Source organism: Pseudoliparis swirei, chromosome 24, assembly GCF_029220125.1.
Source record: "Pseudoliparis swirei isolate HS2019 ecotype Mariana Trench chromosome 24, NWPU_hadal_v1, whole genome shotgun sequence".
NCBI classification, from domain to species: domain Eukaryota; kingdom Metazoa; phylum Chordata; class Actinopteri; order Perciformes; family Liparidae; genus Pseudoliparis; species Pseudoliparis swirei.
In genome coordinates this window covers 11,192,959-11,206,552 of record NC_079411.1, presented here as the reverse complement: position 1 = coordinate 11,206,552, position 13,594 = coordinate 11,192,959, and the positions used below count along the sequence as shown (strand labels likewise).

The 13,594-nt window shown below is 43.4% G+C and overlaps 2 protein-coding genes across 2 annotated transcripts; one reads left to right on the top strand and one right to left on the bottom strand.

Moving 5' to 3' along the window:
- Nucleotides 1-3,631, bottom strand: psmd5 (proteasome 26S subunit, non-ATPase 5). Its single transcript, XM_056409429.1, has 10 exons — nt 3,459-3,631; nt 2,822-2,966; nt 2,618-2,731; nt 2,409-2,537; nt 2,058-2,167; nt 1,775-1,917; nt 1,505-1,696; nt 1,237-1,346; nt 1,027-1,167; nt 1-843 (listed from the first exon to the last, which is right to left on the bottom strand). The coding sequence occupies exons 1-10, from the start codon at nt 3,629-3,631 to the stop codon at nt 586-588; spliced, it is 1,515 nt and encodes a 504-aa protein (XP_056265404.1). The 3' UTR covers nt 1-585.
- A 5,788-nt stretch (nt 3,632-9,419) lies between these two features.
- Nucleotides 9,420-10,702, top strand: LOC130189834 (beta-1,3-galactosyltransferase 9; the record flags this gene model as incomplete). Its single annotated transcript, XM_056408787.1, is given in 1 exon segment — nt 9,420-10,702. A coding segment is annotated over 1 exon segment (1,047 nt), but the record flags the coding sequence as incomplete, so codon positions are not given.
- Between the last annotated feature and the right edge of the window lie 2,892 nt (nt 10,703-13,594).

Here is a 13,594-nt window from a genome sequence, read left to right as displayed (position 1 = left end):
TCTTTTTTCACACTCCATCCTCTTTTATTACAAAAAAGTATTCCATTTGTTAAACAAAAATATTTTTTACACAAAAAATGTCTGAGGGATTTGGTGAGCAGTATATGATGTGAATGTGTAGAAGAGCCTGGATGGTAAACATTTGACACCCCATTTTTAGATCTTGTGAGCCTCTTTAGTTAGAGCTCAAGTAATTGGCAAAAACTCAGTTGCTAAACATGTGTTAACATATCATGTCACCTTGTTGACTTCTTGTCATATGTGGAGATAGTGTGATGCACTAAATAAAATGACACCGTAAGGCTAAACAAGTAATACTCATTTGTTTCCAAATATTTTGTCAGTTAAATCACCTTTTAGGACTTAAAGTTTCTTGGTGCAGTCGAGTTGTATACTGTTGAACATCAGCATTTTGGTCAATTACTGCGGAAAACCTCACAGGGTTTTAGTGAAATGTTTACCACTTTATGTATTTATCAGATAATTACTTTTTTTTAAAGCAGAGTTTTGCATGTTAACCCACGGCTAGACTATTCTGGCACTTAACCATTACTTAAGCAACTAGACCCATGAAGTGTATTTGAGTTAGTCTGCTCCTTCTGTGCCAACGGTGGCCACAGGTGTAACATAGTACGGTCCCTCTCTGAGATAAGTCTTAAGACGAATGTAATACTGGCTGCCCAGTATCTCTGCTGCTGTTGATGAACCAACAAGTGACTCCACCAGCTCACACTTCACATCTTTGGTATCCTTTGTCCGACCCAATGAACGATCCAAAACGAACTCCATGAAACTGGGAGTGCTGATCATTAACTTCTGACCCCACAGCTGAGTGGCAATGGCCTAGAAACACACACAGATACCCACTAATGAAACTACGAATATTACTAAAGCAATATTGATGGTATCATGCTTTTATGTAATCATACACAAAATATCTACAATTTGGTTCTTTTTTTTTCAGAACATATGAAAAAAAATCAATAACACGGGGAGAAAATGAAGGTAGTTGGAAAGAGTACTCACGGTGAATATTCGAAGAGCCGCACAATGCAGCTCTGGGAACGGCTGAGTGCTGATGTTGCGGATCATGTCCATGGGCTGGTTAGACAAAAGATGGAGCCAGGACTCTGTGAGGGCCAACAGGTCGTCTGTCTGCTCTTCTGGCTACGGTACAACATTACAATTGATTAAATGATCAACTTTTTTGAATGTTTCTTGTGTGCACACACATACCTCTAGTGTGAGAAGTTGCGATATAGCATCCAAGCTGCGCACTCTGAGCGCTGTAGCTCCACTGCTGGCGAGCTTGCTCATTCTTGTCCACACAGCTTTGAACTTTTCTCCTGAGGAAGAGAATCAGTCGCAAAGAGTCCAATACTTACACAATAATTACAATAAATATTTCCATTCGTAAGGGGCTATTGCGCCTTTGTCACCTTTTGGCTTTTATTAAACAAAAGCTGGGAGAAATTTGGAAAAATTACAAAGATAACAAGCTAACCTGCTTTTTGAAGGACCTGCTTGCCCTCCACAGTAGATCCGAGTAGGCCTAAAGTGTCCAGAGCTACACCGATCATTGCCGGATCCAGGTCAAGGGCCATCTCCAACAACTTTTTCTGGAAGGCTGGGTAGGTTTCACAAACCTGCTGTGGGCTGTCCATCAGGGCCAGGTTTCCAAAGAACTTCACCAAACCTAAAAGGAGTATTATTCAAACTTCAGAACTGAATTGCCACCTAAACATAATATTCCTGTATTTTCTAAGAGACCCACCAGGAAGGTAGAGGGAGGAGAAGGGGTCATTCTCTGCTCCCCTAATCATGTTGGAAAGCTTGTCCATTATACCCTGCTGGGCCAAATACTGCCGGCCATGCTGGCTGTGGGCTAAAGTGGTCACCATCTCAATGGCTGTGGCTCTGGAGAACCAGACAAAAGATTAACATAATGATAGAAGAGTGGAGACACTTGCAAAACAATATAGCATCCCTTCATTTTCAGTAACTACATTTTAATTTCCTCAGAATGTCTAAGTTATTTATATAATGAATTTTCTTACCTGATCAATGGATCATCTCCGGTCAGTTCTCCAATCAGTTCAGAAATTAAGCTGCTGTTGGCACAGTAACCGAGGGAAATGGGAGATACAGACGAGATTCCCACCACCAGCTGCATACAGCAAGACAAGTATTTATTAGGAAACCAATATGAGAGCTGTTTTATGGGGATATTATTACGCATTGCACACACTTTAGTTTAACTGAATCCAAGTGCTCACATTCTCGCACAATTTGTTATCATTAGTCATCGTTTCCACACAAAGAACAGCAACTGTGTTTTCCACAAAAAAGGTGCCACCTTTTCCTCATCACCCACAAAGAAACCCACATTTACACACGGTTTAACGTACCTCATATATTCTGTATCTGACTATGTCACTTGTGGCCATCACTTCCTTCATAACTTTTAGCAGGTCGCTCTGGAACAACATGTCTAACCCAGGCTTGGAGTGACCCAGTTTGGATAGGGACTTGATGGCCTAAGAAACAAAACCATGACGCCACCCACTGTAGATTTATTACAATGTTATTTAGGATATTTCAGTGCTTGTGTAATCACCTGCTTCGCTACGGCCATGTTCTCCTCTCCAATGCAGTTGATCACTGCTCCAAGAATGTCATGGTTGTTGAGGATTTCTGTGGCAGCCTCTGGGTGCCCTACCATTCTACAAATCTGACAAAAAACACATTATAACTCGGCAAGGTCAATTATTTAAACATAATAAAAAATGTGCATGTGTGTGCGTGTGAGTGAGCAGCCTACCTGTGTCACAGCCAGTATCTTAACAGTTTCATTGGGATGGGTCAGACCTCCCTGCAGCTCCACTCTATAGTTCTGAGCCAGGGACACAGGGCTCAGGGCCAATAGGATGCGTTCAAGGATTTCCACACAGAGCTCGACCTGCTCCCTGTGAACACAGCTCACATTAGTAAAGTCATTGATGGCTGCAGCAACTCTACATTATGCAGTCCAAGCGCTAATTTGCTTTCACGTTTTTATTGGACAAAACATTTTGCAGCCGTTTTTCTCTCTGCATCTCCACTGTTCTCAAATATATTTTGGGAACTGAACTTAAAAAGAGCCAACAATTGATGTTGAGTGACAGATAAAGTCCGTAATATGATTTTCATTCCCATAATACAAGAGACGGAACATGTGTCACATATGCACTGTATTAGTAGCATTGCAGCCAGTTAGCTTGCAAACTAGCACAGGTATGAATGCAACCTTTGCCAGCTCACGTTAACTCTACATCGTACCTTATCGGTAGGCTATATCAATTTAGAGTTCAAGTAACTTTTAATCCAATTACTAATTAATACTACCAAGAGAGTGACTCAGCAGTCAACACCCAGCAGTTTGCTAAACAGAGTGAACAGACGCACTGTGTCAAACTAACCTTTCATTTGAGAGCAACAGAGAGAATATCACATTGAAACGTTGTCCGCTCACAGAGTCTCTCAACGCGCTGAGAGGTATCGATAGTAAAGCGGTTTTTAAACTCTGTAACTCGTCAATTGGATCTTCAACATCGGCGATTTCTGCCAGTAAACTCTCAATGGAAGCCGCCATGACGTTCAGTGTTTAGGGAACTCGTTATCTTCTTCGTAGTTTATGCGGTTGACATGCGACGTGATCGTGCATTACCACCACCTGCTGGGCCGAGTGGGAGGCTGCATTCATATTTTGCTATATATCTTAATTCCGAACTTGCTTCAGTCTTAATAATTTGAACGGGGTACACTACTGCAACATACATTTTTTTCAATTATAAACTAGAAAAGTGTACTGTATGTTTAAGTTGGCTCTTGTAAGTGCAGCATTTTACACTAGATGTGTTTTTCCACATTCACCTGCAGAAAGGGACAACGTTCTCTTTTTTAAATATCTTAAATGAGACTTTAACACACTTTTGTACACACTTAAAACGTGGTTCGGGGTCCTTGATATCCTTGCAGTATGATTAAACTGTTTCTTCTCTGTATCAGTAATGTTGTAAGGAAACTCTTGATGAAGCATATGCCTTGGGGTAAGGGTGCAGACTAGTAACATATAGCTAGAGTTTCATGAAAGTGGAAACCCTGTTGGTCAGCTATATTGTTGTGGAACCAACGACAGCAAGAGGTTCTTTGGTCACAGACGGCTAATAGCAAACAAGAAACAACAAGGCTGTGAGGGCAGGTGTCATGCAGGTGCAGTATTAATTATGTGCAGCTTTTTAAATTATAATGGAAGTTCAATTGGCTACTTTTATGGTGATTAATACTTTGTCTTTATTTTTCTCATGCTATAGTGCTCTCTGTGCAAGCTCCGTACCCACCAGTGGTGTTTCCTTCTTTTCAATGTCTGTCAAGTCAAACGTGGTTAGATTTTCTTTCCGGAATTTATAAATAGAAATGAAAACATGTAAATAAGGATATATATAATTGGGATGGAAACAAAGCACGTAGGAATAATGAGAGATAATTGTAAAATAAAACGGGCAATTGGGAAACGGGGCGGAGGCTTATAGACCGGAAATAACCACGGGGCGCACTTAAGGGGGTGGTAAACAAACGCCGCGAGGAAATAGAGTACGTAGCAGACGATCTGCGGAATGAGAACGGGCATCTACAAGTCCGGAGAGGCAGCCGGTAAGGGAGGCAAACTCTGAACGCTGAGCGACTGTTTGACTTTCACTTTCACTGCCAGTGCGGGAGCGTCAGCGACGTCATCGGGCTCCGTAACGCGCTCACATGTGCAGGGGTGAATTGTTTGTGGACAAATGTCGTTGGGGTTAAAGGGTTGAGTTTCTAAGGTTGATTGGCTGGTGTCTTGTTATATTGTTTACGTTTGATATGTTAGTGGAAGCACAGCTGGGGATCTGTAGGTGGTGAATGCAGGTTGTGTGCTCATGCAGAATGCACGGGTGCAAATGGAAAAGCGTGTTTTCTACTGGCATATTTGAAATGTGGGGTTTTCTGTTTTTCTGTAAAGGTTTTTCACCTCTTTCGTCTCATATGGAACGAACGGAAATGACTGGAATCCCTTAGCTCCAAAATAAAAGGAGAAAGAAAAAAGGATAAATTGTGGTCATTCAGAGTGAAACCCAGTTTAAATCCAGGTAGATGAACCAATCCCTATCAAGTGGGGAAGTGCGCTAAATTGGAGCTGTAACTTGACAGTGGAAAAACCGCGGACTAAAAACGGGAAAGTCTGGAAAACCAGGAAGAGGAAATCTGGGAGCTTTGAGCTGGAACAGCAGAAGAAATAAACTGGGACCCCAGTGAGACTTGTGTGGAACAGCAGCCAGAAGTGCAGAGGTGTGAGCCTGAATGACCTACTGATGAAAGGTCCAGACGTCCTCAACCAGATTCGCGCTGTCCTGCTCAGATTCAGGTGTGGAGTACATGCTGCCCTGGGTGATATAAAAAAGATGTACAACTCTGTTTGATTGGAGGATCGAGAAGTACACCTGCATAGATTCCTCTGGCGAGACTCAGAAGATGAAGAGCTGGCAGAATATGCAATCACAAGAGTAAACATTGGGGACAAGCCAGCAGGGTGCATCGCACAGCTGGCAATGCGTGAGACTGCAAACCTCGCACCTTTCATTCACCTCAACGTGGAGCGGCAGGTGCTCCAGGAAGACAGCTACGTCGATGACATTCTCACATCCCACAATGACCTTGACCAGCTTAAAACCATCACAGCAAATGTAGGGCATATCCTGCAAGCTGGAGGGTTCAAGCTCAAGCCTTGGGTCTTTTCTGGGCAAAGTGGGAGGACTGGCTGGAAGGATGAGCCGGAGAAGGCCAAGACAAAGATGTTGGTTCTGCCAAACCAAATGAGTGACGATGACAATAAGGCGCTCGGCCTGGGCTACATGGTAGAAGAGGACAAGCTCCATGTCATGAGCGCAATCAATTTCTCGAAGAGAAAGAAAAAGATGAGAAGCGGCCAGGACCTTCACCAAGGACAAGTCAGAGACCAGATGCCAAATCCCCTCACGCGGAGAGAACTTCTCAGCCAAGTTTCAGGGCTTAATGACCCAGTCGGCCTGGTAACTCCTGCTAAGCAAAAAGGAGCTATACTTGTGCGAAGGGCGTTCCAAAAACTGAAAAGTGTCCAGTCAAAGACACATGGGACATAGCACTCTCAGATGACCTCAGGGAAGATGCGATTAGGCTCTTCGAAGAATACATTCAGCTTGGCAAAGTCATGTTCACCAGAGCACTAATGCCTCCATGCTATGTTGATAAACCCTGGGCAATCACATTCTCAGATGGAAGTGAACATACGTATGGAGCAGTGATGTATCTAAGATGGAACTCGAACCAAGGCCCAATTGTTAGGCTGGTGGAGTCCAAAGCTAAATTAACTCCGTTGGACTGTAAAGGAGATGCTGTTAAAGCAGAGATTTGTAGAGCAGTGTTTGCCTCGCGGCTGAAGATATACTTTGAGCTGCACAGCCGAATCCAGATTAAAAAGTGGTACCATCTCATCGATAGCCAAACAGTTCTTGGTGCGGTACAAAGAGAAAGCTACGGCTATCAAACTTTCTTTGCGAATAGGATTGGGGAAATTCAGGACTGCACGGGGATTCAAGACTGGTGGTGGATCCCTGGGCATCAAAACATTGCTGACATAATAACCAGAGGGGCCAGCCCTCAAGACTTAGATGAGGACTCAGAGTGGCAAAATGGGCCAGAGTTTCTGAAGTTACCAGTCAGTGAGTGGCCAATCAAATTGGCCAAAGAACTAGCGAGCGCTGCCAGGGAAAGGGTCAACAAGTTGCAAAAGAAGGCATTTGCTGCTGTGATGAGAGCCAAGGCAAAGAAAGCTGAGTCAGACCAACACCAAGCATTAACTGAACGAAGAAGACCACCTGCAGGAGCAGCCATCCTAGGCCTCGTGGATGCCAAGCGGTTCAGTAGCTTGACTAAACTGGTCGAAACAATTGCATGGATCTGGAGAGCAGCAAAAAAGTTCATTGGACAAAATAAAGCCGCAAAGAGCTCAAAGTGGGAGGCAGTCTCTTCGACAGGAGTCGTTTCGGTTAAAGAACGACAAGATGCCCTGAGAGACATCTTTCTTGCGGCGCAAGAAGGCACAACCTCCCCAAGCACCACGACAGACAGACTAGTGGTCTATAAAGAGGAAGACTCCGGGCTATTAGTTTGCGGTGGCCGAGTGCAAATCTTCAAAGAAGATCAAGTAGGGGTCCCTATCTTACCCTATAACACATGGGTGGCCACACTGCTTGCTCGGGAGGCTCACCAAGAGAGTCATGATTGAGTGGCTGGAACCCTGCTCAAGATGAGGAGGAGGGCATGGGTCATACGAGGAAGAAGGATTGCCCAAAAGGTCGTTGATGGCTGCATAATCTGCAAAAAGGCAAAGGCAAGGAAATGTCAACAAGTAATGGGTGACTTGCCGCCAGAATGAACAGAACCTGCTGCACCATTCAAGTTCACGACCATAGACCTCTTTGGACCGTACCAAGTCAAAGATGACGTGAAGAAAAGAGTGAGACTAAAAGTCTGGGGGGTGATCTTCTGCTGCATGGCCAGTAGAGCTATCCACACAGAGTTGGTAAACACACTATCAACAGAAGGATTCCTGATGGCCTACCAAAGGTTCACGGCGATCAGGGGGCATCCAAGGAAGATCTGGTCAGATCCAGGCACCAATTTCATTGGAGCAAAACAAGTCTTGGAGGAGCTTTACAGATTTCTGGATGGCTTGAACAAACCAGCCTTGCAGGAGAATGCAGCAAAAAATGGGACTGAGTGGATGTGGAAAATCCACCCAGCCGACTCCACACAGAAATGGTGCTGCAGAAGCTGCTGTACGCATCGTAAAGAGAGCACTCCAGATTCTGTGAAAGGGGTCGGAGCTCACACACAGTGAGTTCCAGACAACTCTTCACATAGCAGCCAACCTGGCAAATGAGCGCCCAATTGACGCCAGAGTACAGAGCCGGGAAGACTGTATCGAGTATATCACACCCAACATGCTCCTTCTTGGGCGGGCATCTCAAAAGGGAGATGTCCAAACATTTGACTTTGCTAGCTACCCCTACAAAAGACTAAGAGCAATGCAGTCAGAGGTGACCAAGTTCTGGAGACATTGGAGCCAACTTGCTGGTCCCAACTTATTCGTAAGAAGCAAGTGGCATACTACAGAAAGAAATGTTGCTGTTGGGGACGTTGTCTGGCTAAGTGACCAAAATGCGCTACGGGGGCAATTCAAGCTTGGAAGGGTCATCAGTACGAATCCAGACAGTAAAGGCATCGTGAGGGACGTCAACGTCAGAATCTTCCCAAGCTACAATGTTCCTGTGACAAGACCAACAAGGGAAGCAAGAGCAAGTCATCCGACCGTGAGCAAGCAGAACGGGAAGATCCAGGCTGCCATCCTTCACAGAGACGTCAGGCGGCTGGTTGTCTTACTACCTGCTGAAGGACAGGACAACATCTCCAGAAGATGAGAACTAATCTGGGATTACAAAGTTTGCCTTTAAAGTTGGCGATCTCCACAGTGGTTCCATGGGGAGATCGAGTGGGAGGTGTCAAGTCAAACGTGGTTAGATTTTCTTTCCGGAATTTATAAATAGAAATGAAAACATGTAAATAAGGATATATATAATTGGGATGGAAACAAAGCACGTAGGAATAATGAGAGATAATTGTAAAATAAAACGGGCAATTGGGAAACGGGGCGGAGGCTTATAGACCGGAAATAACCACGGGGCGCACTTAAGGGGGTGGTAAACAAACGCCGCGAGGAAATAGAGTACGTAGCGGATGATCTGCGGAATGAGAACGGGCATCTACAAGTCCGGAGAGGCAGCCGGTAAGGGAGGCGAACTCTGAAAGCTGAGCGACTGTTTGACTTTCACTTTCACTGCCAGTGCGGGAGCGTCAGCGACGTCATCGGGCTCCGTAACGCGCTCACATGTGCAGGGGTGAATTGTTTGTGGACAAATGTCGTTGGGGTTAAAGGGTTGAGTTTCTAAGGTTGATTGGCTGGTGTCTTGTTATATTGTTTACGTTTGATATGTTAGTGGAAGCACAGCTGGGGATCTGTAGGTGGTGAATGCAGGTTGTGTGCTCATGCAGAATGCACGGGTGCAAATGGAAAAGAGTGTTTTCTACTGGCATATTTGAAATGTGGGGTTTTCTGTTTTTCTGTAAAGGTTTTTCACCTCTTTCGTCTCATATGGAACGAACGGAAATGACTGGAATCCCTTAGCTCCAAAATAAAAGGAGAAAGAAAAAAGGAAAAGTTGTGGTCATTCAGAGTGAAACCCAGTTTAAATCCGGGTAGATGAACCAATCCCTATCAAGTGGGGAAGTGCGCTAAATTGGAGCCGTAACTTGACAATGTCCTCCTCTTCCATGCCTTGTTGTTTGGGGCAGACTTTGTTGAGGAGTATCTCCTGCAGCCCACGCCTGGGGTCTACACTGATGGCATTGTTGTTGATGTAAGGGAAAGAGCAAGGAAACTAGATCTGAGCAACGCCAGGGAGAACATTTCCCAGGACTACCCAATGACAAACCCGAATGCCTGCAGGAACTCTGACCTCTTCCTCCTTACTCTGGTCTTCAGCTCCACAGCTAATATCACCCAAAGAGATGCAGTCAGGAAAACATGGGCTAACCAAACACTCGTCCAAGGCTTCCCAGTGCGGATACTGTTCTTCCTATGATCAACTGAGACTTTTGCTGCACAAAAGGCCCTCATTATAGAGTCTGACCGACATGGGGACATGGTTCAGGGTCATGCTGTGGCTGACTCGTCCCTCCGTGGCCCAACAGAAAGGACAATATTGGCACTCCGCTGGGTGATCGCCTTCTGTCCCGTGGCACGCTTTGTTCTTCTGACCAAGGACTCTGTGTTTGTGAACCTTCCTGCCATCGGAGGCTACCTACTGGGTCTGCACAGGCATCCTGAGGACTTTTATTTAGGTAGGGTGATCCAGAGAGACTCCCCTGACCGGGACCCCACCAGTCTTGGCTACCTGCCCACAGCACTATACCCTGATAAGTACCTGCCTGAATACTGTGATGGGACGGCCTACGTTCTATCTCAGGATGTGGTCCGAAAAGTATATGTGGCATCCGCAGCAATCCGTGCACTTGTGCCAGCTGATGTTTTTGTCGGCCTTTGTGCTCAGAAGGCTGGTGTAGCACCAACCCACAGCTCCAGGTTCTCAGGAGAGAAACATATCCGCTACAACGCCTGCTGTTACCGCCATCTGTTCAGCTCAGCAGTGATGGACATCCATGAACTACAAAGAGTGTGGCCAGACCTGTGGCAGAAGGGTGGAACATGCTCACTTTTACAGACCTACTCTGGCCTCTTGATCTGCAAGACTCTCACGTACCTGGATAAACTGTCCTTTTTCAACTCCAAGGGCTAAGCTGAATTGCACAGTGAATTGATTATAGTGTGTGTGATTAGTTCATGCGTGTGCTTGTGAGAAAAAGAGACTAACAGAGACTGACAGAAACTGGGGTTAAAAAAAAAAAAGAAAGAGCGCAAATTATTTAGTTGTCTTTGTGAAGCTTGTGTGGCAATCCTTGCAGTATTGTTGAGAGATACATCATGTGTTAAATTATGTATACTGTGGCTAAGATTCCTATAATAAATAAAGGAATCATTCAACCTGGAACCGTAATATATATCAACATTGCCAGATGTATGTAACTAGAAGAGCTGGGCAAATATTACTTTTAATAGGACAGGAAGGACAGTTGAAGCATAAATTATGGATTTTGCATCAGATTGTTGAAGTATATAAAATCCAGATATTGTTTTATTACAAGTGTTTGACATTGTACATTGTGAAAGAGAGACAATGCAGAGGTAATGGACATCACCAGAGAATGTGAAGTGGAACTAAAGTCGAATATGCCTTGTCCACTGACACTCTGTCATTACTAGAACACCTGGATGGAACATAGCAGTCTTTTTTATAATTAGTCATGGATGTTCTTTTCTTTTTGTCATTCTTAAATGCCCATTCATTATACATGCATTATAACAAGCAGGGGAGTCAAGGAGATTAAGCACATGCCCAGTCTGTATATGCCCACAATGTCCTGGGTTGAGGTCTTACAATTGTGTGCGTGGACATTTAGTGGAGAGACACTTTAAAACAAGGTCAATGATACAATATGATTTGTTGCATCTACACTGTTAGCCATTGCTGTAATTTTACATTTAAATATCACAGAACAACGAATGAATATACATAAATATAAAACACCTTAACAGTTAGTTACAGTAATTGGGTATTATGTGGAAGGATTGCAGTAATGTACTGTTCACACAGCGGTAGTGTTACTGTAGTTAGGCTAGAGCAAAGTATTGATTCAAATGGTGCCTTAACGCCATATGCTTTCAAGCTTTCGTGATGTTTGCTTTAGTTTGCGGGTCTGAGTGTTATACCAGGGAGCAAACCTCCTTTGCCTCACCGTCTTCTTCTTCAGAGGGGCTATCGACAAGATGATCAATCTGGAATGGACTAAAGTTAACACAGAAGTCCTCTGTTATATTGAGACCTGGTATTGAATCAAATGCAGAAGGAATCGCTTCTTTAAATGTAGCTACAGCACTGTTAGTTAAACATCTGGTGTAGAAACTTTTGACTAACGGTGTACACTCCGTTCGTATAAACGCAAACGTTATAAAGGTTATGGTCAGACAGAAGAGGGTTCTGTGGGAAGACTTTCAAATGCTCAATATCAATGCCATCTGTAAGAACAAGGTTGAGGGTGTGGCCAAAGCGGTGAGTGGGTTTCTGTACTCTGACAGAAGCCAATCGAGTCCAACAATGAGATAAATGCAGTAATAAGGCAATCATTATCAACATCCACATGAATATTAAAATCTCCTACAATAATATCTTTATCAGTTTTAAGGACTATACTTCATAGAAACTCTGAAAATACAGATATAAATTATGAATATGGACCTGGTGGCCGGTACAGTATCACAAATATAATTGGCTGTAATATTTTCCAGGTTGGGTGTGAAAGACTAAGAACAAGGCTTTCAAATGAGTTGTAGTTTAATTTGGGTTTAGAATTCATGAATAGGCTTGAGTCAAAGATGGCTGCTACTCCACCTCCTCGGCCGGTGCCTCGAGGAATGTGAGTATTAAAATTAGTAAATGATTTAATATCAGATAATCACATTTATTTATGTTGTCTTACTGAAACCTGGCGGAGTCATGAAGAATATGTCAGCCTAAATGAATCGACTCCTCCAAGTCATATAACATATCTCAACAAAGTTACTCTGACACATAGTAGTTTTTCTATTCCTATATTACTTCTGCAAATCACGGTTTCAAACTCAGATTTAGGTCCATGTAGGCCTACGGGCATCCTGTCAAAGAACAACAGTCTTACTTCGTCCATTTTCTCAATCTTTTCTGAGACATTCATTTTGTTGACGTGCTGCAGCGGAACAATGCCAAGTGAGCTGTGACTGGAGGGGGTTGTGGGCAGAAATACTTTTTATTCTCTTTCTTTAAATACAGTACCTTACATGAATGAGCAGCTATTCACAATTAGCAAGGTGGCAGGACCTGAACCTGAACATCTGCACTCCACAACATGCTCAGATTCTCGATTCAGACATGCACTGAAACTAGCAGGATGTGAATTCTACAATGCTGGACATTGACTGATGAGGCTTTTAGTTTTTTGGACAAACATTTGGTCTTTTACAACTGCTTCAGGGCTGATTACTGTGAGTAATGCAGGATGTTTTTACGAGTAAGTCCTTGTCAAGTACATGATGCTCTCATGCATTTTAGACTTAGCTAAAGACTTTGCTTTTAGTTCTATTGATAACATTGTTTTATTTCTGGTAAGACTTCAGGCATATTTATTTTCCGAATACCTTCAGCTTTTGGCTCACCAAATGACCTTATTGATTCAGTTGGATGTGTTTGTCTGCAACTGTGTATTTCAAAAGTTATTGAGTATATTGGCCACTTTATTGGTCTTTTAAAAAGTCTTTAGCTGTTAAGGTTGAGTCTTTAGAACTGTTGCTGGTGTCTGGTGAAAGAAGGACAATGCTTTCTTCACAGGGACATAAATCAGACAGTCTCAATCTCAACAAAGTTCCTCTGCCACTGAAGAATTGATACACTTGTGCTTTATAGCCTCTGACTTGTTTGTCTTACACTGTATAATCTGTTCATCGAACAGTTTAATGAGTACCAGTTGAAATATGTGTGTAAAACAAAACAAAAATACGTTTTTACAGTCTTTTTATTTGTAATCTGGTCAACAGGAGGTGAATCTATCTAAATCATTGTCCACAGTGTTATGGCGCCACCCTCTGTTGCATGTCAGGATCTATATTTGGAAAATGAAGGGCTTGTGTTTGCAGTAAATCCTTCAAGTTTTGGATTCTCGACAGTTTTCGATCTGGGTGCAGACTGCTGAAACATTCTTTGTTTTGAACCCTGGTATGTAGATTATCTTTGGGTAGGCACTAAAATGAACAGCATGATGTTGATTATGAATTGTA